The 26,995-nt window shown below is 43.4% G+C and overlaps 1 protein-coding gene across 1 annotated transcript; it reads right to left on the bottom strand.

The window, feature by feature from the left end:
- Positions 1-263: 263 nt before the first annotated feature.
- On the bottom strand, positions 264-26,560 carry CSDE1 (cold shock domain containing E1). The gene is made up of 20 exons (XM_074528230.1): positions 26,406-26,560; positions 22,654-23,090; positions 18,488-18,686; positions 14,882-14,991; positions 14,467-14,559; positions 13,856-13,953; positions 13,628-13,709; positions 13,162-13,290; positions 12,868-12,993; positions 11,574-11,786; positions 9,824-9,964; positions 9,578-9,736; positions 8,931-9,038; positions 7,732-7,907; positions 7,243-7,355; positions 6,477-6,596; positions 6,108-6,286; positions 5,010-5,173; positions 3,834-3,966; positions 264-1,668 (listed from the first exon to the last, which is right to left on the bottom strand). The coding sequence occupies exons 3-20, from the start codon at positions 18,684-18,686 to the stop codon at positions 1,621-1,623; spliced, it is 2,391 nt and encodes a 796-aa protein (XP_074384331.1). The 5' UTR covers positions 22,654-23,090; positions 26,406-26,560; the 3' UTR covers positions 264-1,620.
- Positions 26,561-26,995: the final 435 nt, after the last annotated feature.

Raw genomic sequence — 26,995 nt, 5'->3', positions numbered from 1 at the left:
CGGATGGGCACGGGCAGGGCAGAGCTCATAAATGGGGTGGGCACTAATTAGAAGTGATGTAATTTGTAACCAATGAATGTCGCTGTTGTTATAATGCGTAACTAGTGTAGGGTAGATGATGGGGCCTTTCAGACTGGAAATAAAGCACAGAATTCCCTCATGGTGGTGTGAGAACTGGAGGCACCAGGACGGAGTCTGTGATGGGGACAACACAGGGCTAACACAGCCCCCGCTGAGGAAAGAAGAGGCTGAGCACAACAAGGCTTTTTTCAAAATCAGTAAAACTTTATTCTATTTCCATTCTTTGCCATTAACAGAAAAAAAATTGGAGAAAGCAATGTTTTGTTTTACAAAGATAATGCATCTCCCAGAGAAGAAAACCCTAAATTGAGAATAGAGGTAACATGAAAAAAAAAAAAAAAAAACCAAACAAAAAAAAAATTAACCAAAATAAAAATAAAATTAAAAACAAAACAAAACAAACCCAAACCAAACCACAGTACTGCCCTCTATTCCAAAAAGTAACTCCTGATCTTTTTGGTTACAGTAATACTTAGACCAATCATTCAGTTTTCTTGCTTGATAAAGTGTGACTGGGGAAATGGAGGGAGGGGGGCAGGGGAGAAAAAAAAAAACCAAAAATAAAATAAAACCAAATAAAACAAACAAACAAAAAAAAAACTAAAACAAAAAAAAAAAAAAGCACACAGACATCAACTAGTCACCTTGATGAAAGTCTCAATACAGCTATGGAAAGCCTAAGTATTTATTCTCTTACAGTACACTGGGTGCCGGCTGCAAAAAGAACAAAAAAAATGTATCCACTTCAGGCACAACTTCTTTCTTTTTAAATTTAAATCAGTAAAAGAAACTGGGTTTAGAAGCTGCAGTGTTCTAAGCAGCAGCAGATTTGTGCATTGTTTTAAATATATTTAAATTACCACACTGATGGCACACCTCAGCCTTATGAAATTCTGCACTGTCTGTTCCAGAACACTACAAAATCCACCGACCCTGGGAGAGACTTGCACTGAGCTCTAAGGACTGGCTAAAGGAGTCAAGTTAAATGAACTAGGAAAACACTGTAACATTTGGCCATCAACTCAAGGTATCTGAATGTTTGTGGAGATCTGATAGAAACAGAACTTATTCCACCCTCACACGTTCCTCAAAATTTGAGCAGAGTGAGCTGAAGTGAGTCTTCCCTTCCACTCGGGAAAGGAGATAATGCAACTGAGCACTAAGGCATAATAAACCTTGGCCAAAAACAAGGATAAAGCATAATAACTGTAGTGCAGAATTCCACAAGGTCTGCCCGAGCAGAGCTGTCTATGTTTACTCACAGAGGCAATGGAGATTGCAGTTACCAGTTGCGTTAAATGCACCATTCAAAACAAGCTTCTAAAATGTGATACTATAAGGCGCCACCTTAAAGTTCTCCAGAATGCAACTGTGCAGAAATTTAAAATGGTTTCGTAAATTTAATTTTAAACATAACATGAGAAGGTGTTAAAACTGGTGGAATAGCTTCTGAGAATTTGGAGGAAGGGGTGAACAGGGAGATATTCAGTACCCTTCGGCAGCCCCACCGCACGGCCCAACGCCGCCGCGGGCTGGGGATCAGTCTATAACACCAGCCTGGCGGATCTTTCTCTCTGCACCAAATCCCTGCAAGCAAAACAAAACACACTTTTAGCATCACACAACCATGGTATCATTCAGGCTGGAAAATTGTCATGGGTGTATTTTATGAAAAATGCTTTCATTAGGATCTTTTCTCCTGAGAGGTGAGAAGCTTCAGTTTCTTCATGTTTTGCTGCTTTGGAATGTGATCTGGAGAATTGTTTACCCAGCACGTGAAATTGGTTTTACTTTATGACCTATGACAGCCACCTAGGAGCTATAAGCCACCAATGACAGGCTATGAGCAGTCACAAGATTTTATTATCATTCCTTTCTATTCCTTTCAAGCTTCCTAATGAAATCCTTTCTTCTATTCTTTTAGTATAGTTTTAGTATATAATTTTCTTTTAATATAACATATATCATAAAATAATAAATCAGCCTTCTGAAACATGGAGTCAAGATTCTCATCTCCTCCCTCATCCTGGGACCCCTGTGAACACCACCACAGAAGATGATATAAGGGTCTCCTCAAGCTCTTGGAGATCTGTATCACACCCAAGATAACTCAGCTACCTTAGAAGGCATAAAATCAGCAGGATGGCTTCTGTGGCAGTGTTGGAAACAAAAAAGTTCTAATAAAAGGCAAAATAACAAAACTCTTTATAGAGAAAAACCGAGACAGGTGCAAGAAGTTCTTGCTCCTAGTTAAAACATTTCACAAAAGCCATTAGTGTTTTCTTCTTTTTCTAGCAAATTGCTCAGGCAAAATTTTTTGGCTTCTATCCAATTGGCTATCCTTAAGTTTGAGGTAAAGTCTCCCAGGTCCTATGAGGTGTCTTTTTTGCAAATTGAAGAAAGAAGTTCCTTTTTAAGGAGACAAAGGATAGTTATGTCACTCCATCAACAGGAAGCACATTCCTATAGGAAAAGGAAAATCATCAAGTCCAACTGTGAACCTGGCACTGCCACTGGGCTTTGAGGCAGAGCCTGGTCTGTTCCACCCAAGCAGTTCCCTTCTAATTAGTCATGTTTGTCTTCACAAACAGAGACAGCAACAAAACAGGTTCTCTGGGGTGTTCTTTGTAGTCCAAACACAACAGAGATTCCAAACACTTTTCTCCTGCTTATCAAGAAGTGCCAGAACGTTGTGTGAAAGCCACGTCTAGGTAAACAGACTTCACTTGCTACCTCTGAGGTTTATAAATGAAGAGCAAACTACGACAGACAAGAGAAACCATGACAAAAAGGTTCCAACCCAGGCAGCAGTGGGTTGCTTCTCTCTCCTGTGCTCTTCTGAAAGCACAGCACACAGGGCACAGCGTGACCGTGTTCGCAGGGTCTTAGGATGAGGGAAGAGATGAGGATCTGACTCCATGTTTCAGAAGGCTTGATTTATTATTTTATGATATATATTATATTAAAACGATACTAAAAGAATAGAAGAAAGGATTTCATCAGAAGGGTAGCTAAGAATAGAAAAGGAAAGACTGAATAACAAAGGCTTGTGCCTCGGACAGAGAGTCCAAGCCAGCTGACTGTGATTGGCCATTAATTAGAAACAACCATATGAGACCAATCACAGATGCACCTGTTGCATCCCACAGCAGCACATAATCATTGTTTACATTTTGTTCCTGAGGCCTCTCAGCTTCTCAGGAGGAAAAATTCTAAGGAAAGGATTTTTCCTAAAATGTGTCTGTGACAGACACAGAGCACACACAGCACACAGCAGTGACACAGGACATGGCTCACAGCAGTGACACAGAGCACACACAGGGCACAGCAGTGACACAGGGCACACACAGGGCACAGCACACAGGGCACAGCACACAGGGCACAGCACACAGGGCACAGCACAGCACACAGCAGTGACACAGGGCACACACAGGGCACAGCACACAGCAGTGACACAGGACATGGCTCACAGCACTGACACAGGGCACAGCAGTGACACAGGGCACACACAGGGCACAGCACTGACACAGGGCATGGCTCACAGCAGTGACACAGGGCATACACAGGGCACACACAGGGCACACACAGGGCACACACAGGGCACAGCTCACAGCACAGACACAATCCACCCTCACACAGCACCGCTCTCCACAGAACAGCAGCAGCCACAGCTCAGGCCCCCCCAGAGGCAGCACTGTGTGTTCCCCTGGGCAGGCAGGCCCTGCAGGGCTCTGCCCTGCCTGTGTGGGTACCTTTGAGTTGTCGGGGCCCCGGGGCTGGCGCAGCACCGTGAGCCGCGGGGCGTTGGCATCGTCCAGGTTGATGCTCTTTAGGCGGTTCACGAGTCTATCGGGACGCGGAGCAGCCACGGCCTTGGCGCCTTCGCTGCAAGAGAGCACACGCAGGGCAGGGTCACCCCGGGCTGGCCAGGGCACCCCAGGCTTTCCCAGGCCTTGGGCACGGTTATTTATTGTGCAGGATTGATGCTGTGTGACAGCAGACCCGGCTGGTGGGCTGGCACTGCCCCAAACCTTGCTGTCCACACTGGGCACTGCACTTGGGGAGCTCAGTGATCTCCAGAGGGTGTTCTTTAGGGAGCACAGGTCTGGTATTTACTCTCATGCACATCTAACCAATGTTTCCTAAGTTTCCATTGCCCAGAGAAGCTGTGGCTGCCCCATCCCTGGAAATCTCCAAGGCCAGGCTGGATGTGCCTTAAGAGCAACCTGGCATAGTGGCAGGCATCCACAGCAGGGGTGGAATTGAGATGGTATTTTAGGTTCCCTTCCAACCCAACCCATTCTGTGACACAACTACAATAATAAAGACTTGCAAGTTGCCAGCATATCATGGCAGAGCATTAACATCTCTGAAGATAATGGGCACAGAATTTTGAAACAAAAACATTAGCTTTCTGTTATTACTCTACTGCTATCTCAAGCTTAAACAAAATACAAATTATGCAGTCTTCTTCAAGTGTATATATAAAAAACCCCCACCACTTGTAAAAAATGCCATGCCAAAAAGAAGAGTCTCTAAAACATGAGTTTTCTATTTAAAAATTAAAGCTGCTCTTAAGGAAAGAGATGGCAGCACTGAGGAGTGTGCTGGCCAGTGGCCAGCATCCACACAGGAGAGCCATCACTTTCCTTATCATTAACTTCCACTTGCAAGCCTCTATCCAAATTCCTGCTACAGGGGGAGTTTAAGAACAGGTTAAAAAGGGAACAAGGCATCTGTAATTAGGAAGAGCTGGGAGTGCTGCTGCTGCCTGCACTGGAAGAGCTGGGAGCTCTCAGGTGTCCTGGAGGCAGCTGGAACCCAGAGCTCCTGCTGCAGGAACATCCAGCTCAGGCAGACCAGGCTGCAGGGCCCTGCTGGGATGCAGACACCGTGCCAGGGTCACTCCCTCCATCCCAGAGCCTCACCAGACACGCCACACGTTGCAGGCACTGCATTTTCCTGTGCGCTGGTTCAGGATTACGGAGAACTCCACTTCATCCCCAGCCTGGAGCTCCACGCCATCCTGGACTTCTTTGACATGGAAGAAGAGCTTTTTGCTGTCACCAACTTCATAGTTAATGAAACCAAACTGAAAAGCAACACATCACAACATTACTAATTTGCTCTGCTCCAGACAAAGGCAGTAACTTACTCATCACTGTAGTTTAACTACTTCTAAATAAAACTTCCAAACTGCGCTGCCTACTAGAACTGCAAATACAATTTCTGCAGTGATCAGAACATTCTGTCTGGAAACAACATTTCTGGAAATCCAGGCACTCTTCCTGGCACTGTAAAGTCACGTTTAAATCCTGAAGTCTATAAAAGAAGTTTTGAAAACTGCCCTCAAGGGCTGGCAGCTGCATTAAACAAAGAGCAGTGCCTCAAGCTCTGAGACTCCACCCTGAAGTTACACAGCAGCAATCACTCAATTTTAGGCCTGTCACTGGGATAAGAAGCCATTCACTTCTGTTTTCCATTCTACTCATGTACAAGCCAGGAATACTCATCCAGCCTCTCCATAAATGACTGGAGATTAGTGCTGCATGGTATCTGTAAAAACAGACAGCATTTGCAGCATTTAACTTTTTAATCATTCCAAGATGCAACGAGGGCAAAGATCAGCCTTTGCATTTCAGATGAGCTGTAATCACTGACTGCTCAGTGCTGTGAAGAAGCTCCTTCCAGAAGCAAAGTACGTGCATGTTTTGTTTGTTTTTCTGAACACTTTTTAAACACACTGTGCAGCAGAAACCAGTTAGAGCAATTTCTAAAACATCTCAAAGCCAAATCTTCAGAATTATCTGCTGCCCAGCAATTCTGATGTTTCAGCACCAAACCAGGCTCTGAGCCCACCTTTACTCAAGTCCCACCAGGGTGGGTTACACCACCAGCTCCCTGGAGTCCTGAGCAATCTGTCTGGGCAGAGCTGCCTCAGTTCCAGCACTGAGGTGGTTCTGAGCTGCTCTGTGCCAGCTGGAGCAGTGATTCCCATGCCCAGGCCCTGTGCCAGGCTCACTCACCTGGTCCTTGACGCACTCCACGGTGGCCCTGCGGAAGGGGGTGATGTTCACAGCCATGGTCTGCGCGTTCTGGCCCAGCACACACAGCTGGAACTTTACTGTCTCCCCCTTCTGCAGACAGTCACCTTTGTTTGCCATGCCAACAATTCCAAAGGGATAGACCTCTCCTTTCATTTCACCTGGGGGGGGAAGCAGGAGACACAACTGAGAGGCCTTTGCCACTTGATATCAGATTTCAAATACTACAAATCAGCTTAGCAGTGTGGATACAGTTTGCAGTGTGAATAAAGTCCTCAACAGCTCTTTTTACAGTGCATTCAACTTGTGCTTTTGTGGAAAGAACACTTAATTAAAAGGAACCAATCTTACCATCCTCCATGACTTCAATCATGCCCTGGTACTCTGTCTGTGTGGGATCTACACTCCTCAAGGGACGAATTACTTTACCAGAGTAAACAGTTGGATCAGCTTCTTCAGTGATACCATTCACTGAAAAGAGACAGAGAATAGAGGAATGGGATGCTTTAATCATAGTTTATTTTAAAACTGATTTAAATAAGTGATTCAGATTGACCAGGAGTCAATGTTTTGCATTACATGACAATGAATCAAAATCATACTGATATACCATACATGGAGGTAGAAAAATTTTTCTCAAGAAACTTAAGGTCAGGAAGCTTGAAAAGCAAAATCAAAGTGTTTCCTTCCTTTCTCTTCCACATTCCCTACTCACTTTATCATCCAATAATGCTGGAGAATGCATTTCCCCCCACCCCCAAGTCCTCAATACCCTCCCCCACCTGCCCTGCTCCTGCCATCTTTTCCCCTGGGAGGAACAGCACAATGGGTGCAGGTACTGATCTGGCCAGTTCTGCCATTCAGCCTCTCCTTATAACCCCTAAGTGAGGAGGACTGAGGACACTAAAGGTCCACAGAATTGCTGCAGTGCACAGAACTGTTGGTCTGTGCTTGTGTGTTCTCTGCAAACACAGGCAGCAGCTTTCAGGGAACCAGTGACCACCCCACACTGAGCATCTTCTTGCTCTCACTCCAAGTGTAAATGGATCATGAACAAACTTCACCTCCAGCACGTGCCAAGAGCCCTGCAGACAGAAAATACCAGGTACAGCCTTACCTGCATGTGTTTTATTTACTTTCTCTGCACTAACTTTGTTTCCTTTGCCTTTTGACAAGCTGTATTCCACAGTGTCTCCAAGTTCCAGGCTATCGATATCACCACAATATTCACTACAGGACCAGAATGAGAAACAGTTTTCCTTTATTTACATGACAACAGTGATGCTCAACCAACATCCACATCAGTTATCAGAAATTATTTAAATCCCTCATCAGTTCACAAGGAACCTCCATTCAGGAAAATGAAGCATTTAAATACATAACACAACTGGTTTTCTTGGCTGGGAATTAGAGGCACAGAACACCAGGAGTGCTGACTAACAGAAAAGCTTGAACCAGTCCAACAGAGATGATAAATAAAACTGTAAATATTTAAGCATATATATAAATATATTATGTGCGTGTAAAGTGCAAATGGGTTCAAAACTCCACACCATCCCACTACCCATACACAGACACATAATGAAATAATAAAACTGTCATTCACCTGTAGTGGAAGAAGATCTCCTTATCATGATTGGCTGTTTCAATAAACCCAAAGTTATCTTTCAGGGCTGCCACATAGCCCAGGAGCCTCTTGGAGCTGTAGTTGCGTCCCAGCATCCTGACAGAAACAGCCGTCTGCAGCCCGGTCCTCTTCACCTCACACACACAGAACTCAACCTGGGGGGACAGGGCCATCAGTGCCACACAGAGAGAGGCAAAGAAAACCAAACACATTCAGAAAAATGCAATGAAAACCAAACACATTCAGAAAAATGCAAAGAAAACCAAACACATTCAGAAAAATGCAATGAAAACCAAACACATTCAGAAAAATGCAAAGAAAACCAAACACATTCAATACCACACAGAAAAATGCAATGAAAACCAAACACATTCAGAAAAATGCAAAGAAAACCAAACACATTCAATACCACACAGAAAAATGCAAAGAAAACCAAACACATTCAGAAAAATGCAAAGAAAACCAAACACATTCAGAAAAATGCAAAGAAAACCAAACACATTCAGAAAAATGCAAAGAAAACCAAACACATTCAGTACCAGGTAGAAAAATGCAAAGAAAGCCATGACCACCAAAAAAACCCCCAAATTCATTTTGAAGCTCTGCAGCTCTGCAGCAGCACCTGGTCTCTGCAGGAAGGTTATTTCCTAGTCAGCTTTCACCCCTTAACTGTGAGAAGTTTTCTGTCCATGGGGATCAGCTCCTCTCCCTACACTGCTCACCAGTGGCCCACAGTGGGATGTGCCTCACTTCACTCCTTGTTTCAGTTTTTACAGACAATAACCAGTAACCAGAATGGCTCCTGAGGGTTTTGTTGCTCTTCTTAATCTCCAAGCTTTTTCCCTTTCCATTGTCCCTCAGGCTAATATGCTCATGAGGGAATATTCCCCTTCTTTAATAACCATCTTAGTCTCTATGCTAATAATTTCCTCTTGACAAGCAGTGTCCACTTAGTGATAAAAATTCTTTGTTAAAAAAACATCATTTAGACAGTAAGACATTATTTCCACCTATGTATCACCAGGTTGGAGGGTATTTTTTACTCATTTAAACACAACATTGCAGGTGATGCCACACAGATGCCTTGTCCTCCATTTGTTCCAAGTAAAGGCAAAGAGAAGCTCACACTCCACAATGCCCAGAACAGCATTTCCCAATAGTACACTTAATTCTCTTACCTTATCTCCTATCTGGGGATTAGTAGATCCTTCCACATCCTTGGCCTGGTAAGGAATGGTCAGTTTTACTCCACAGTCATCATACACAATTATTCCATCTTCAGCTTCCTGAAAACAAGAGGTCAGAATTCAGCAATCAATTCAGTTTCCTACACACAGCTCAAGCACTGCTCACTGGAGTTTCAGTGGTTTTACAATAACTGCTCAAAACCACAACCAAACTCTGGGTAAGGAGATTTAAACTATGCCAGACAGTATTTTAAAAGGCAATGAAGTATTGCCACCAGTTCCAGCAAGCATTTGTTGGAACTTTTAAGTGTTCTGGCATTGTTTAAAAAAGCAGAACAAAAACAGTAAGACTGTTCCTATGAAACTTAAATAACTCTATCTAGAATCTTGTGTACTGAGAGGCAGAAAGAAACTCCCCATCAATTTCCTGGAAATGATCCTCAACAACAATATGATCATTAATGATTATCAACAATATTTTTATTATTATCTTCAGAGCAGTTCATTTTCACTGACTGCTCTCATCAGCTGTAGTTCACTCTGTACAGAATGAACAGTGCTTCAAACCCAGCTGAACTGGAGATTTGAAGGAATCAGCCTGAGTCTGCAATGGCAGGAATGAAGAGGAGCAGCATTACCTTCTCTTTGCCTTTGTTTGGGCTAGTGGCTTTGGCTGGAGTGGCTTCTTTGTCTATAGTGCCCACAAAGCGATGCTCTGACTGGGTGTGGAAGGAAACCGTGCCCTTGGGGAGCTTTTTGATCCTTATGGCATGGTTCCTTTGGGCAGACAGCATATCCTGGAAAAGAAATCCATCAGGTTACAGACACACTGGGCAGAATTCCCTTAACTGCTGAGATTTTATAGGAGTTGAAATCCTACTTACAGGAACGACGGTGAACTCCACTTCATCAGAAATATGGAGCTGATTTCCATCCATGATCTCACTGAAGTGGAAGAACATCCGAGCATCCCTGTCCACACATTTAATGAAGCCAAAGCCATCCCTCATTGCTGCAATCACACCCTGGAAGAGCCAAGCCAACAGTTACAGTTTCATGCCTGGTATGTGACACCTGTCCTGCTGCTCCATGGGTCAGGAGTGGGCAGAAAGGCCTGAAGCCTGGGAAAACACTTGGATTAAGCAATGTCCTTCCTTGCAAACCCTGCTGCTCACAGCTCTAGTCAAGCTGGAAGTTCTTCCCACCTCATTTCTGAAGTCAACTCCAGATAAAGAGTGCAGTGGAGAATATTAATTCAAGGTCTGAAGTTAAAGAATCTGCCAGTACAGAGGACACAATGGGGAGCTCTGCAAACACTGCATCATCTCTAGGAGAATATGAAACACACAAACACACACTAAAGGTACAACCATCTATAAAAACAGGAGATAAAATCAGTGTTCAGAGGAAAGTTTAAGAGAAAAACCATCAGATTTCCAGTCACAAATGAAGGAATGATAAAGAAGCTGTTAAACAAGACTCCCATACCCCTGGTGTGTTTTGGGAACACACTCCCACGTGACACAGGAGTTTAGTGACCTTCCTGATAACCACTAGGAATGGAATGCTGAGTGATAAACAGAATATACTGACAAAAACCCAAACCCTAGTCTGGGTTTGAATTCCAGATGCTGCCAGAATGAAGGCAGAATTCATTAACACATTGCCTAAAACCCAGTTAATACAGAATTCAGCAAGGCTTAGGATAAACTCAGAGGATCTGAATCACAGTGTACCTTTCACCTTTAGGAAAATTCTTCTCTTGAACAGCTTTCACAAACTCCAGTAAACCACCCAACCTTCCTAGAAGCTGCCAGCACCTATCACCCCCATGGGAGCTCAGCTCAGGCAGGCAGGTGTATGCAGCCAGAGCAGAAATACAAGAAGTCTATAGGATAGAAACCCAAAATCTCAAATTATGAAATCACAACTCAGGGTTTTTTAAAACCAAGGGACAATAATTCACAGCACACTGATGTGACAACACTAACTGAACTCCAAATTGCAAAGGAAAGCAAAGTCACAGTCTAGCTGGAACAGAACCAACATTCCAAGTTACAGGAATGAAAGATATTCTGTAATGCTCATTAGCACATCCACCTTAGTCCCTGTAATCCACAAAGAGTTTCTTGTACTGAGAGAACTCTGCTCTACCATCCTTCTGCTCAACTCTCAAAGATTGGCCAAAAAACTTGAAATACAAAAGCTCAGAGTCTCTTCTCCAACTGTTTACACTTTTCACTATCTGAACCAGGGTAGTCCCAAGGTCTCCAGTTTTCCTAAGAAAGATGAGTATTTTCCTCTTTACACTCAAGTATGTGAATTTTTAACTGTCAGTTCAAGACTACATCACTTCTGTCTGCTACAACCAGTCAGCAATCCCATCCAAGCTCTAATTTCCTAATATAATTTCACTTAAATGTTAAAAAGTAATTAAGACTTTATTCTTTTAAGGCAAAGATGCAGAGCATTAACTCTGAATTTTCTGCTTTGCTTGCACTGCAGGTCCTAGAGCTGGATTTCAGAGCAGGCAATGGAAGACATGAGTGATTTTTCTATCTATTGTAGAAGACAGCCCCCAACTCATGTTTTATTTCACTTCCCCTCAAGAATTAGAAACATTTAGGTACTTGCCATTTCTCTGGTTTCGTTAGTAAACTGGAAAGTGTTGGGGAGAACCTCAATGTTGGTGGCTCGCTCCAGTTTGTCGCGCCTGTCCGTGGAAATGTTGAACCGCACGTGGTCGCTCTCCAGCAAGGTCACCTTGGATTTTGTGTCCTTGTCCCCAAAGGGAAGCTCCTTAGGAATCACAAAGTCCACTTTGATGCGACCAGGTAATGGATCACTCTGGGGACAGAAAACAAGGGAAAGCTGAGTTCACCTGCAGGGCTCAGCACAGGGGTCCTGCCAAGTCCTGCTGGACTCAGCTCTGCTTCATTTCCACCACTCCTCATCTGGAACTTGCTCAATTCCAAGTGGCTTTTGGAGCTCTTGGTTGGCTTGAAAGTTTTTTAAGCCCCCACCATGTCCTGCTGAAGGAATTTTCTCTATTTGCTCTGGGGACAGGAAACCCAAGGGAAAGCTGAGTTCACCTGCAGGACTCAGCTCTGCCCCATCTCCACCACTCCTCATCTGGAACTTGCCAAATGCAAAGTGGCTTTTGGAGCTGAAACTTGGATTAAAGATTTTTTAAGCCCCAGCCATGTCCTACTTAAAGGAATATTCCTTATTTCTCTATTTGCTCTGGAGACAGAAAACCCAAGGGAAAGCTGAGTTCACCTGCTGGACTCAGCTCTGCTCCATCTCCACCACTCCTCATCTGGAACTTGCCCAGTGCAAGGTGGCTTTTGGAGCTCTTGGTTGGCTGGAAATTTTTTAATCCCCAGCCATGTCCTGCTGAAGGAATTTTCTCTATTTCAAGAATGAAGTTTAGAACCATAACACTTCTAAAATGCAGGCACTTTCTTATTAAGTCTTCAAAACACCCCAAAGCTTCCCACAGTAACAGAGACTCACCTAAAACCTCAGTGGAAGTGCTCATGAACACTCCTCTAAGTCAAACACTGCAGCCCAAAAGCCTCATTAATTGTTAATGCTCACAAGAATCCATAGATCTGGCTTATCCCAGCAAATATTTTTCCCTTTTTCGCTAGTCTTGCTTTAAGGATATGTCTAACTCCACAAAAAAATATAGCAAGTATTTGGAACAATAAATCTGAAACATTAAACACACACTCCATCATGTACCACTACCCTAACTCTTCCTCTTTGAATTTGAAATTAAGAAAAAGAGCAAATCTTAATTCTGACATGATGCTTATGCAGCAAACAGGTACTGGGAAATGGGAACAAATGTTTCCAGTTATTGACTGGAATTCAATACAATCAAACCAGCATTACACAGATTTATTTAACTATTGAAATTCACCTGGTTTTTGCTGGGTACTTTTGGAATTACTTTGGTTACAGTTCCTTCAAAATGTTCAATGCTGATATCTTCAAAAATGACAGTTCCTTGAGGCAGCAGTCTAACATCTGTTGCAACTTCTTTACCCTAAGAGCACAAAATCAGTCAAACACCCAAAGAAAAGAGAGAAAGTACCAGACATTTCCCAAAGAACCTCAAAGAACCTCCTCCCCCCCCTTTTTCAGAGCTGGGAAAGCAGAGCTGTGCAGTTATTCCCCAGGACCTTTGCTTCCGTTTTACTGGATTTCGTCTTACATTTCTGTCTTTGATTGTAAACTCCACATCATCACCAGGCTGTAAGGTTTCTAGGTCACCTTTAAATTCACTATAATGAAAGAATATCTCCTTCACGACATCACCTCTCTCAATAAATCCAAAGGCTTCCTGTCAACAGAAAAAAACAAAAGTGTTGAATTGTCCATTATTGAACATACCAATAAATCATCTGACAGGTTCTGGTAAACACAAAACAATCTCTGAATCCCAGCACAGCACTTACAGGTGTACACAGCTGACTGCCACAAGAAATACATAAACAGAAATAAATGGAACTTTCTTTGTTAAGAGGAGTATCAGTATCAAAGATGAGCTGTTTAAACCATTTCACACAATTTACACCTGCAGCCCAAGCTGTTAACAGCTCTAAACAACTTAAATATTACTTTGAACAGCACTCTTCAAAATAGCATTTAATTGTCAAATGAAACTTAAAATCACTTACTTTCATGGCACAGACTACTCCTTGACAGCGAGCTTGTTTCTTTTTTAAAAGCATAATGTTACGAGCACTTACAGCACCAGTACTAGAGAAAAATAAAAAAAATAATAATCTGTAAACTCAAAACTGAAACAATAACTAAGACTGTACTTCATATAATAGTTCTTGAAATATGTATGAGTTCTGCCTGACTACTAAAAATATGAAGCCAGAAAAGTAATACCAACTTACTGTTTATTTGTATCAATTATAAAGTTTATTTTATCTCCTGTTTCCAGCTGTACATTTCCTTCAACATCCTCTGGGGTGTAAGTCAGGTAAAATACTTCCTGTAAATTAACATTAATTAAAGTTATTCTATTTGCAGGGTAGTTGTTTCAAAGAAAGATGAACACAATTGTAATAACATTATCTGCTTAATTTAGTGAGAAAATCAACAATAACAAACATGGCATGCAAAACATTCTTTTTCTGTCGTGCTGTTTTGGTGAGTATGTAACAAGCAGCTTAAGTTGAAAGGTTTTGTACATGACCATTTTAAAGGCCAATTTCTACAGGTTAGAAGTTCAAGATAAGGATACATGAACTTCACCAAGTTTAAAAGAGAACAATTATTTGGCTCTAGGAAGTTCTCCACAGATACAAGCAAGCAAACTGTCTAAAAACCTTTAATTTTTGTAGTAATTACCAAAGCATGCTTTTTTTTTTTTTTTGGCCAAAAACTGCACAGTTCAGTGCAGTGCCAATTACCTACATTAAATTGCTTTTTTTTGTTGTTTTATTTTGTCATAGACCACAATGATGGACCAGTGAAGAGTTCAAGTAAAATACGCAAGCTTTACCCCATTACGTTCGTAGCAAACACTCCCTGTTGGACTTTGACCCGGGGCAGCTGGAGATTTACTCTCTAAATTGTGAGGAACAGCACACACAACCTACCAGTCAAAAAAAAAAAAAAAATCCATTGCTAGTCATTTCAGGAGTGGCATTGTTGTACATAAAATTAATCTCAGTATCCTTTACTACACACTCAGGGAATGCCACATTGCAAGTTTTCAATCTCACAGAACCCCTCCTGGCTCTAAGAAGTGTTTGGAGCCAAGTAAGAGCTCAAAATGAAAATCTGAATTTTTAACAGAGCACACTGAAATATATTTCAGTGTAATTATGGTAGTTAATACCCAGTCTCAATAAACCCAGTTTTCTGTACTGGAGAAAAGAAAGGAAATGATGTAGGTATAGAAAACAGGCACTAACTTGTCCATTTATTCGTTCTTCAGGTAATATTTCTGGCTTTATCTTCACCAATTTAATAGCAATGGGTTTTCCAGTTCGGCGGTCAGAAGACACTTCAAACTCAACATCATCTGCAACACAAACAGGGCAATGCTGAGAGTGCTGCCTGGGATTGGGGTTTTTACAAAAATCACCAAAAGGATGAGTTTAATTCACTGCTGTAGCCAAACACAATCAAGTAGAAATCAGGTCCTTTAGTTACACGATTTGCAAAAATTTTCTGGTTATTCTGTTTATTATCTCCTGTTGCCAGTGAACAATTCCAGTGTAATTCCACAGCAATTCCCTCCCTCTGCCTTGCTCCCTGTACAGCAGACTCTGAAGTTCAGACAACACAAAGGCCACAAAACAGCTTAGAAACTTCACTCTCATGGTGATTATCAGCAAGAGGTTACAGCCTCCTCATGCTGAAAAACACCATCCTCACACTAACCAAACAAACAGGGAGCACAAGAGGTGAATTCTCCCACAGTCTGAGTGCCTGCCTCCATCTCAGCTAAGTTTGACCTAACACTGCACAAGTTTGTACCACAAGCTGCACCAAAGGCTGGAAAGGGCTCCCAGCAGGAGCAACAAATTATTCACAGGTGTTTTCTTTACATTACCAGTGAAAAAGAACAGGTTGTGAGGGAGGAAAAGTGCTCTGAAGAGTTTGTTTTGATTCTTACGACTTCTTTTTCTTTTAGTTACTTTTAGTAAAATCTTTATATTCTTTTAAAATTTTAAATCTACTTTACCTTTCTCCTAATTCTAACAACAAGAAATAAATACCTTACTAATTAACCAACACAAGCTCACCACACTCACCAGCACATTAATGAGGAAATCTCAAAATTAGCAAAAACTGAAATCAACAAACCAAAAATCACCTGGCCATCCTCAAACTAACTGTAACCAAAGAAAAAGAGAGCACAAGAGGTGAATTCTCCCACAGTCTGAGTGCCTGCCTCCATCTCAGCTGGACAAGTTTGACCTAACACTGCACAAGTTTGTACCACAAGCTGCACCAAGTGCTTGTGGGAAGCGTTCCCACCAGGAGCAGTGAATTATTCACAGGTGCTTTCTTTACATTATCAGTGAAAAAGAAAAGATTGTGGGGGGAGAAGTGCTATGAAGAGTTTGTTTTGATTCTTACAACTTTTTTTTCTTTTAATTAAATTTTCTTTGCACCCTTTTAAAATTTAAAATCTACTTTACCTTTCTCCTAATCTTATCTAACAGCAAGAAATAAATACCTTACTAATTAACCAACACAAGCTCACCACACTCACTAGCACATTAATGAGGAAATCTCAAAATTAGCAAAAACTGAAATTAACAAACCAAAAACCACCTGGCCATCCTCACACTAAGAAACAGGGAGCAGAAGAGGTGAATTCTCCCTCAGTCTGAGTGCCTGCCTCCATCTCAGCTGGACAAGTTTGACCTAACACTGCACAAGTTTGTACCACGAGCTGCACAAAGGGCTGGGAAGGGTTCCCACCAGGAGCAGTGAATTATTCACTGAGTTTTTTTCTTAACATTATCAGTGAAAAAGAAAAGATTGTGGGGGGAGAAGTGCTATGGAGAGTTTGTTTTGATTCCTACTACTTTTTTTCTTTTAATAAAACTTTCTTTATACCCTTTTAAAATTTTAAACCTACTTTACCTATCTCTCAGCAAGAAATAAACACCTTAATAATTAACGAACACCAATGTTCACCACACTCACTAGCACATTAATGAGGAAATCTCGAAATTAGCAAAAAACTGAAATCAACAAACCAAAAACCACCTGGCCATCCTCAAACTAACTGTAACCAAAGAAACAGGGAGCAGAAGAGGTGAATTCTCCCTCAGTCTGAGTGCCTGCCTCCATCTCAGCTGGACAAGTTTGAACTAACACTGCACAAGTTTGTACCACAAGCTGCACAAAGGGCTGGGAAGGGCTTCCACTAGGAACAGTGAATTATTCACTGAGTTTTTTTCTTTACATTATCAGTGAAAAAGAAAAGATTGTGGGGGGGAGAAGTGCTCTGAAGAGTTTGCTTTGATTCCTACTACTTTTTTTCTTCTAATAAAATTTTCTTTATACCCTTTTAAAATTTTAAACCTACTTTACCCATCTCTCAGCAAAAAATAAACACCTTAATCATTTGAAGTTCACCACACTCACCAGCGCATTAATGAAGAAATCTTGAAATTAGCAGAAAACTGAAATCAACAAACCAAAAACCACCTGGCCATCCTCACACTAACTGTAACCAAAGAAAAAGAGAGCACAAGAGGTGAATTCTCCCTCAGTCTGAGTGCCTGCCTCCATCTCAGCTGGACAAGTTTGACCTAACACTGCACAAGTTTGTACCACAAGCTGCACAAAGTGCTTGTGGGAAGGGTTCCCACCAGGAGAACAGGTGGTTTCTTTAGATTATCAGTGAAAAAGAAAAGATTGTGGGGGGAGAAGTGCTATGAAGAGTTTGTTTTGATTCTTACAACTTTTTTTTCTTTTAATTAAATTTTCTTTGCACCCTTTTAAAATTTAAAATCTACTTTACCTTTCTCCTAATTCTATCTAACAACAAGAAATACCTTACTAATTAACCAACACAACATCACCACACTCACCAGCGCATTAATGAGGAAATCTCAAAATTAGCAAAAACTGAAATGAACAAACCAAAAATCACCTGGCCATCCTCAAACTAACTCTAACCAAAGAAAGAGAGCACAAGAGGTGAATTCTCCCTCAGTCTGAGTGCCTGCCTCCATCTCAACTAGACAAGTTTGACCTAACACTGCACAAGTTTGTACCACAAGCTGCACCAAGTGCTTGTGGGAAGGATTCCCACCAGGAGCACAGGTGGTTTCTTTAGATTATCAGTGAAAAAGAACAGGTTGTCTGGGGGGAGAAGTGCTATGAAGAGTTTGTTTTGATTCTCACTACATTTTTTCTTCTAATAAAATTTTCTTTATACCCTTTTAAAATTTTAAACCTACTTTACCTATCTCTCAGCAAGAAATAAACACCTTAATCATTTGAAGTTCACCACACTCACCAGCGCATTAATGAAGAAATCTCGAACTTAGCAAAAACTGAAATCAACAAACCAAAAACCACCTGGCCATCCTCACACTAACCAAAGAAACAGGGAGCGCAAGAGGTGAATTCTCCCTCAGTCTGAGTGCCTGCCTCCATCTCAGCTGGACAAGTTTGAACTAACACTGCACAAGTTTGTACCACAAGCTGCACCAAGGGCTGGGAAGGGCTTCCACCAGGAGCAGTGCATTATTCACAGGTGGTTTCTTTACATTATCAGTGAAAAAGAAAAGGTTGTCTGGGGGGAGAAGTGCTATGAAGAGTTTGTTTTCATTCTACTTCTTTTAATAAAATTATCTTTATACCCTTTTAAAATTTTAAACCTACTTCACCTATCTCTCAGCAAGAAATAAACACCTTACTCATTTGAAGTTCACCACACTCACCAGCGCTTTTTGAGAAAATCTCAAAATCAGCAAAAACTGCAATTAAACCAAAACCATGAGACCCCAGAAGCAGCAGAGGGGTTTTTTGTGCCCAAGCTCAGGTACCTCCTACTTTGAGCTCCTGCAGGTTGCCGTTGTACTGGGAGCAGTGGAAGAAGAGCCGGGCCTGCCGCTCCGAGCACTGGATGAAGCCGTACGAGGTCAGCAGCTTCTCGATGACCCCGGTCTCGCGCAGCGCTGCCGAAGTACCATTGGGGTACCCGTTGTGTCCATTGTTGTGGAGCAGGTTTGGATCAAAGCTCATCTGGGCCACACAAAGCAAACAATACTGAGCATCAGATTCCTTCACATCCTGTCCCATTTTATTTGCCATCTGCATGGCAGTCGTCTTCTGTTCAGTGGGCAGTTTTCCTTATCTCTTCCACAACCACTCCTCCTTCCAGGAGGGATAATTATTATTTTAATATCAGTAGATAATTATTATTTTAATATTATTATCTGCTGATAACAGCTATTGGATGTCACTGCATGGCTGATAAGAGCTACAGCATCCCATTGGGAGATGTGAGCCCAGAGGGAGGAGCCAAGCATTCCTACCCGGATATAATCTGGACATTTCAAGCATTCCTACCTGGATACAATCTGAGATTTCAAACATTACTACCTGGATATAATCTGAGATTTCAAACATTCCTACACGGATATAATCTGAAATTTCAAACATTCCTAACTGGATACAATCTGGAGATTTCAAACATTCCTAACTGGATACAAGCTGAGATTTCACACATTCCTACCCAGATATAATCTGGAGATTCTGGAACACCAGCACAGCTTCTGCACTGGATTGCCCAGAGGAACAGCAGCTGCCTCTTCTTCCCCTGGATCTCCAGAGGCAGAGACTGCACCTTTCTCCAGGATCCTGCTCCAGCAGAACCAGCCCTGACACTGCAGGAGGGCTGAGCCACAATTCCAATGGGGCTGCTGCCAACAGCCTGACCCACAGGGTGTCAGGTTGGGTTCTGACTCTGGCAGTGTTGGTTTAGTTCACTGCATTGTTTATTTTATCCTTTTATTTTCTTCCCTATTAAAGAACTGTTATTCCTGCTTCATATTTTTTGCCTGAGAGCCCCTTAATTTCAAATTTATAGCAATTGGGAGGGGTGGGGAGGGTTTACATTTTCCTGCCTTCCTTCGCAAACACCTGTCTTTCAAAAACATCCCCACAACACAGTAAGAGCTTGTGTAGTTACTGACACCTTCCTAAAATGTGTCTTAAGAATGTTCCTAAAATGTGTTTTAAAACCACCGAAAGAGTTGAGCTTTTTTAACACAGTAATCCTTAAAATTTATATAGGCAATATATTTATAAAACAAGCCAGAACTGTAACACCAAAACAAAGCTTGCTTAGAACAAAACAGACTTCTGGAATTTTTCAAGTATTACACCTCAATTACTCCCACATTCACTGTTTCACACCAGAGCCTGAAAACATCTGAAGTATCTGCTCTTCCAAATTAAACAGGTGATTAGGAAAATGCAACAGTTCTGAATCAACACAATTAGGTTCAAATCCCTGCATAGTTTCTCCCTAGTTCATGTGTTCAGCCTTTCATACTAAAAAATGCTTTTAAGTAATTAAACAGTTTTGCACAGTTATGGAATTAATAACCAGAATTTAACATTCCTGTGGCACAGAAGCTCAAGTGCTAGAAAGACACAGAAAATTTGAAAATAGCAATAAAGGTGTAATGAACTCCTAAATTAAATGACATATTTTATGGGGCATTTTTTCTTTTCAAGTCACAGATTCACCCTTGAAATATTCCCAATCCCTTTACCAACTCATTGGCTTTTTTGATGTACAAGTCTCCTTTTTAAAGCAGAGCACTTGGACTTACAGGCTTGCAATTAAATCAGTGAAATGTATTATACCTCACTGAACACTGCAATTCAAGAGAGACAACTGAAGCAACCCTCTTCCCTCCAAACATCTCAAAATATACAGGATTATTTGTTAGTTTCCAGAGGTTTTAATTTGGAAACAGAATGAGATCATATCAGTTTTCTGCTTTCCTGCTGCAACAAGCAGAGAGCTTAAAAATTACTCAGCAATGTGTTTAGTGGAGATAAAAGACACCTGAGCAACTTGTAAAAGGGTCTTGTTTCTCACCCTAACACAGCCAATGAGTTATTCAATGCATTAGAAGGCACAGCATTCTTATTCTGCTGTTTGGAAATCAGTTTAAAGGTGATCAAAGAGCACAAAAAAACACCTGCTGTAAAGTTCTGGGGGAGAAATCTTTGGGCTTGGAGACTGACATTAAAAAAATAAAACTGGAAACAAGAACACAAAGTAAAGATTGGCAGTGTTTTGACCTCCAAGAGGAGGAGGTCTGCTTCAGACCCACATGGGGCAGATGTAACTGAAGAAAAACACAAATAACAGAAGGTGGGGGAGTGATCTGAGGGGCAAAGGATGCCAGGACAGTGTGTAATGGTGCCCATCCCACAGCACTTCCACACCACAGTTACCACCCAAGGCTCTCTAAGAATTCCCTGAACTGCTCAATCTGCTGTGATATCATTGCTGTAACACACACTGCTTATTTCCTTGCTCTACATCTCACTTTTCTGTCCCTTAAAAACCAGTAACAACCTCTTAATTTCAATCAATGCTGAACTCTTATTCTTACCTGTCCAACCTGCAATAAGTGGCATAAATCAATACCCTGAACATGTTCAAGTCATGAAATAGTGCCATGTCAGAAAATAATGAATCAGAAAACTAGAGACACACAGAGAGCTCCAGCCCATCCCTCCTCAAAGGCCTCCTGCCAACAGAGGCAGCCATGGCTTTGTCCAGCTGAGTCCTGGGGACCTCCAAGGACAGAGGTTCCACCTTTCTGGGGTCACTGTCACCTCAGCAAAGATTTCCCTCCCCTCCTGTCCAGCCTAAGCTGCTCAAATGACAAAAGCCACAGCATCAAATCTCTTTTATGCACTAGATTATGTTTAAAGGACATTTTCTCTGAGTATTTAACAAAAAACACTTAATAAATCTGTTAAGATTTACTGACTAGTTCCTGTCAGCATCATGCTAAGATAATAATCCTCATCTTTTGAGGAAGGCAACCCCAGGACACTCCACAGCAGAAAATGTCCTTGTGGGAACAAAACAGCTCAAGTGTTTTAGGCTATCCTAGAGTCTGAAATACTTTTCAAAAATAAACTGGTCCTGCAAGTAGGGTGGCTGGAAGAAGAGAAAATGATATGTTATTATACCTTCTGCCAGGAGAATTACAGGCCAGAGCATTTAACCCATTCTGGAAGCTGGAATGAGCCAAAGGCTCCTGTGAGTCACCAAATGGCCACCTCACCTCTGATACAAGGGAAGCAGCAAGCAGACACCCTGCCTCACACATGAGCTAAAGTTACATCAGAGAGAGAAAATGGCAAAAATCTGGATTAAAACTTGGCTCAGAATAGCCTCTGTTAGGGTTAGAAAGCCACAGTGCTTCACCTCCTGCTCAGGCTACCCCTGCATGAGATCATTTGAACTGTCTGAGTTTAAAGGAGCACAGCACAAAGAACTCCTCAATCCTCTAAAGCCTGACAACTTCAGTTCAAACAAAGATTCCTCAGGTGGCACTGAAACCTCCTGTACAAAGATACTATTATAAAGTATCAGCTTTTCCAGATAATTGTCAAATTCCTACATCTTATAACAGGAATATGAACTATTAACCCCATCAAAAGAAATATTTAGAGAAAGAAAAAAAACAACTGTGCTGTAAGATTAAGATACTAAAGAGAAGTTATTTGAGAAATGGGATGGAACCACAAACCTACTGTTACTAGAAGAGAGAAACACCAATAATCAGCTCTCAGGGTTATAAGTATTGTTACACAGAACCACACTGCAGCTACTATGGATTCACCAAAATAAATGAATGTAACAGCAAAGAGTCATGGAACCAATGAATGGTTTGGGTGGGAAGGGGCCTTAAATATCATTCTGTTTCACCCCCTGGCATGGGCAGGGACCTTCCACCATCCCAGCTTGCCCCAAGCCCTGCCCAGCCTGGCCTTGGGCACTTCCCAGGATGGGGCAGCCCCAGCTGCTCTGTGCCAGGGCTTCACTATTAAATATTTATTATCAAGAAATATTAAAAAAGCCCTCACCAACACCACCCCCTTCTGTTAAAAACTTAGTAAGAACCAAGCTCAAAACCACAGCTATAACTCTTTCCCCAGCATGTGCACCAACCTCGCAGTGATATTCAAATATTGCACTTTCAGTAGTATTTGCCGATTCCTCTGTTTCAGCACAAGTTTCTAAGGATGAAGACTGCTATTCTTTTAAAAAAGGGAACAAAAGGAAGAGAGACAAAAAGAGAAAGAAAAAGATAGCAAAAGAAGGTGATCTATCAAGCTCTAGAGAATACAAGTGCTGCTGCCCTGGGCAGTTTCACTACAGCACTGGAGAAAACAAAGACTACTATAGCAGCGTCGGGACGTGCTCTTTTGAAGCTGTTGAGTAGGCACAAACTTCTTGTTTCAGATCAAGCCTTGTATCTTCTTCAGTGTAAGTTGCCTCTTCTTTGGTCTTGAGTTGTTACAATGTGGTATACTTAGATTCTTTTTCCTGATCTGAACTTGAAGCAGCAGTTTCAGGTGGTAAATTCTGTTCTGTTCCACTTCATACTGGAGAAAGGAGAAAGACACACACACTGAGTATGACTGTGAAGGAAATTCTCATCAAATCACAGAATGGACTGGTTTGGAACCTTAAAGACCATCTACTTCCAAACCCCCTTTCACATCAGTTCTAGGTCTTAATAATAGGGACATTTCCCCTACAGGAGGTTTAATCCATATTAATAAAAGTTGTTTTACAGATATATTTGGCATTCTCACTTCCAGTTCTGTTTTCCAAAAGATTGGTTGACTCCAAGCCAGTGAGATGGCATTTCCCACTTTGAACTTTTCAGACACACTTAAGACATCTCAGGGAAGGTCCCAGTGTGTACCATTAAATGTCAACTTCATTTTGATCATTAGGATTTGATCCATTAGCAAACCTTAGTGCTCCCATCAATAATTTTATATGAGTGCTTATTAAATTATAGCATAATTTATAAAGTGCTCACAAAGATCCTCAGAGGAGCAATAAGATGTATATATACATAGGAATTAAAATTTCCTGATTACTTCTGATCCAAAGTTAAGGACTAGTGATACCTAAAGTACATTTAGAATTGTATAAAAATTAAAGGAGTTCTCAATTATGTCTACAGGCACTGCATGTACAATAACACAGAGCCATTCTCTGGACTTCTGAAACAGTTTTTTGTAAAATGTTGATTCCATATGATGATATTTGTGCAGCTAACACCAGGAGAAGCCTTTCTGCACCACTTATTAATTAGCAATTAATTCCCTCCTAAAGTTTTCCAGTGCCACTTTGTCTTTTCATGAGAAAAGCAGTTTCAGCAAACTACACAAAACAAAACCTTACAGAAATAGAAACCTTCCTTGAGAAGAAATCAAGTTTGGAGTTTGTTGTTTACTCAGTGGATAAGGGGAAAAAAGGGAGGATATTTTTGTGGACAAAAGCGGGTGAGAAACAACACAGCTCAGTCCTCAGAGCTACACTGGCAGTTCTGCACTCATCTACAGGCATGAAAACCAGAGCACAACTCTTCCCCAAGTCATTCCACAAGGCCCACACCAAAAGAGAAAAAATATGGACAGAGCCCATTCATTTCTCCAGTGTGGCAGGAAAGTGAATTTCACAACTTACACTGAGCTTTGAACTCCCTCTGGTGATTTCAAAGAGTCATTTTAAGTGACTGAAACCTGAATGCAAAGATACTTTAAAGTCTCACCCTCACCCCAGTGAAAATGCTGAGTGAAGGCAGCTATTGAAAGAACCCCAAATGTGCAAACTCATCTCCAGTTTTACTGAAGTTTGTATTTCAGTGATTTTCCCCAGCTGAAGCATCTCCTTCACTGAGAATATCCAGCTGAAATGAGTTTTCCTGTCACACACATAAAATAGATTAAATAAATTGGGTGAGGGCTGTTCAAATCTGGTGTGAAAGGTTTGCACTGAAAGATTAGATTATAAAATATTATAAATTAGAAGACACAAAGCTATTGCAAAGATAACAGTATCACTGCTTTTCCCTCACCTCAGCATTACACTGGGGCAACTGTTACCACAATCTTCCAGGACATGTTATTTTGGGGCAGCATTTCAGCTCTCAAACGAGCACTCTGCATCCCAGGAACTGCTCTGACACACTTGGAATCTTCTCACATATTTTATCTCACTTAATTAGACCAATATTATTAGAGCTCTCCTAGAGATGTAACTCTTGTCATATTGCATTTTTCATTTTTTGGCCATAAAATATATCACTTTTTCATTTTATAATCAAAACACCTCATGTGATCAAATAAGACTAAAGCTAATTATATCAATTGTGGAGTAAAGGCATAAACTTTTCCATTAAAACCCAGTCTGATCTGATAACAAGATGGGTTTACCCCATTTAAGTTCTTTAAAAAAAAGCTCATCAAGCAATCATAACACAAGCAAAAAGAAATCTCACTGTGCTCATCTGCCTCAAATTCCTTACTTTTTAATTCAGCTACTATAAATACTCCTCCAAATGGTAAACACCCTGAGCAGCTGCCCAGCCCCCAAGTCTCAGTGCCTTCTGCATTTGTGTATTTACAGCTCAAAGATTTAATGTAAAGACAGGGAAGAGCTGGGCCCTGCTCCTGAGGCCTCTCCTGTGCAGATCCTGCTAAATGACAGAGGGTCACCAGCCAGAAATCACCGAGAGAGCCCCACACGGAGCCTGCCCCATGACAGCATTGTTCTGCTTCCCATTTTCTTCACAAAAAAGAGGCAACTGCAAGGACATGCGTTCTGTGCATCAGAGCACGTGCTTCCAGAAACAGCCTGAGATAAAATGTGATAAAGATAACACTTCGTCTTCTCAGTGTGTACACAGATCCGCGAGATCAGGCTCCTCCATCTCTTTTCAGATGGATGTTGGAAAGCAGCACTGAGCTCTGGGCACCCCAGTACGTGACAGCTTTGAGACGAGCCACCACCACAGCAGTGAAGTCCTTTTCATGTCAGGGAAAAATACACATATGGGGGGGAAAGAATTAAAAACTACCAAGGACATCTGTGAAGAATGTATGGAGAAAAAACCCAAAAAAGTCGTTAAAAGAAATATCGGGATTTTTTAAGGGTTCAGCGGTGCAGAGACGAGCCCCGCGCTGGGTATCGGTGCGGACAGCAGAGAACCGGCCCCGGACCGACGGAGCCGCCCAGGCCCGGTCCCCGCCGCGGCCGCGCTCGCTGCGCTGCACCAAGATGGAGGCGGCGGAGCGAGGGGCGGCCGCGCCGAGGGGCGGCGCCGGGGCCGCCGCCAGCGGGGCCGCCGTGCGCGGGGGCGGGCGGCTCCGGCCGGTGACAGCGCCAGGGCCGTTCGGGCAGGCCGGGCCGGGGGGAGCGCTCGCCCCGCACACAAAGGGGGGCGATGGCGGCCGCTCCCCGCACACAAAGGGCCGCGGCCGCGCTGCGCCGGGCGGGGCCGCGCGCGGCACGCCGGGAGCCGCCGCCGCCCCTCCGCCCGCACGGCCCCGCCGCCCGCCGGGGCCCGGAGCCCCCGCGGCGCCGCCCCCTCCCGGCGCGGCCCGCGAGCCCCGGCGGCTCCCGGCACGGCCGGTCCCAGCGCGGCCTCGGCGCCGCCGCTCCCGGAGCCCCGCGGAGCGCTGTGCGCACCCCGCGCCCCGCGGCCGCCGCTCCATCCCCGCACCGCCGGCCTAGTAGGCCGCACCCCCCAACCACCCCCCCACACACACCCCGCGCGCAACCCCGGCGGGGCTCCCGACGCGCTGCCCCGGTACGGGCGGAGATCCGCGGGCGCAGGTCCCGCGGCGCCCGGAGCCCGCCGGGGCGGGCGGGGGTGGCGGCGGCGCCCGGCCCGCACTCACCCCAACAGCTCAGCGCCCCCGCTCCAGCGCCGCCATGAGCAGCACGGCACGGCACGTAGGAGAGAAATCACGGCGCTCTCGCGAGAGCCGCCCGCGGACGGGGGGGGAGAGGGGCGGGGCCGCGCGTGCGCGCCAGGAGCCCGGCGGGTGGCGCTCGCGGGCACGCGCCAGAGGGGATGGGGGGGCAGTGAGGGCGGCAGCGCCCCCGTGCGGCCCGGGGAGGGAGAAACGGCTGAGGGAAGAGAGAAAACCCCGGGAGGGGAGAGGAACCCTGTGAGGGGAAAGAGAGACCCGGCTGAGGGGAGACACGAAACCCCGGAGAGGAGAGGGAGAACCTCAGGGAGGGGAAAGAGAGCCCCGGCTACGGCACAGAGCCCCGTCTGAGGAGAGCGGGAGAACATCAGGGAGGGGAGAGGAACCCCGTGAGGGGAAACAGAGCCCCCGGCTGAGGGGAGAGGGAGAACCTCAGGGAGGGGAGAGGAACCCCATGAGGGGCAAGAGAACCGCGGCTGGCGGCACTGACCCCCGCCTGAGGGGAGACACAAAACCTTGCCTGAGGGAAGAGAGCGAGACAGGCACAGAGAGAGACA

This window comes from Zonotrichia albicollis, chromosome 28 (assembly GCF_047830755.1).
Source record: "Zonotrichia albicollis isolate bZonAlb1 chromosome 28, bZonAlb1.hap1, whole genome shotgun sequence".
In the NCBI taxonomy this organism is placed as follows: domain Eukaryota; kingdom Metazoa; phylum Chordata; class Aves; order Passeriformes; family Passerellidae; genus Zonotrichia; species Zonotrichia albicollis.
This window is presented reverse-complemented; position numbering and strand designations above follow the sequence as displayed.

Coding starts and splice junctions, on each gene's coding strand:
- CSDE1 (XM_074528230.1), bottom strand. CDS start 18,686: ATGAGCTTTGATCCAAACCTGCTCCACAACAATGGACACAACGGGTAC. Junction 9,737..9,823: donor TGGAGTTCACCGTCGTTCCT/GTAAGTAGGATT, acceptor TTTCTTTTCCAG/GATATGCTGTCTGCCCAAAG. Junction 5,174..6,107: donor TGGAGTGCGTCAAGGACCAG/GTGAGTGAGCCT, acceptor GTTGCTTTTCAG/TTTGGTTTCATTAACTATGA.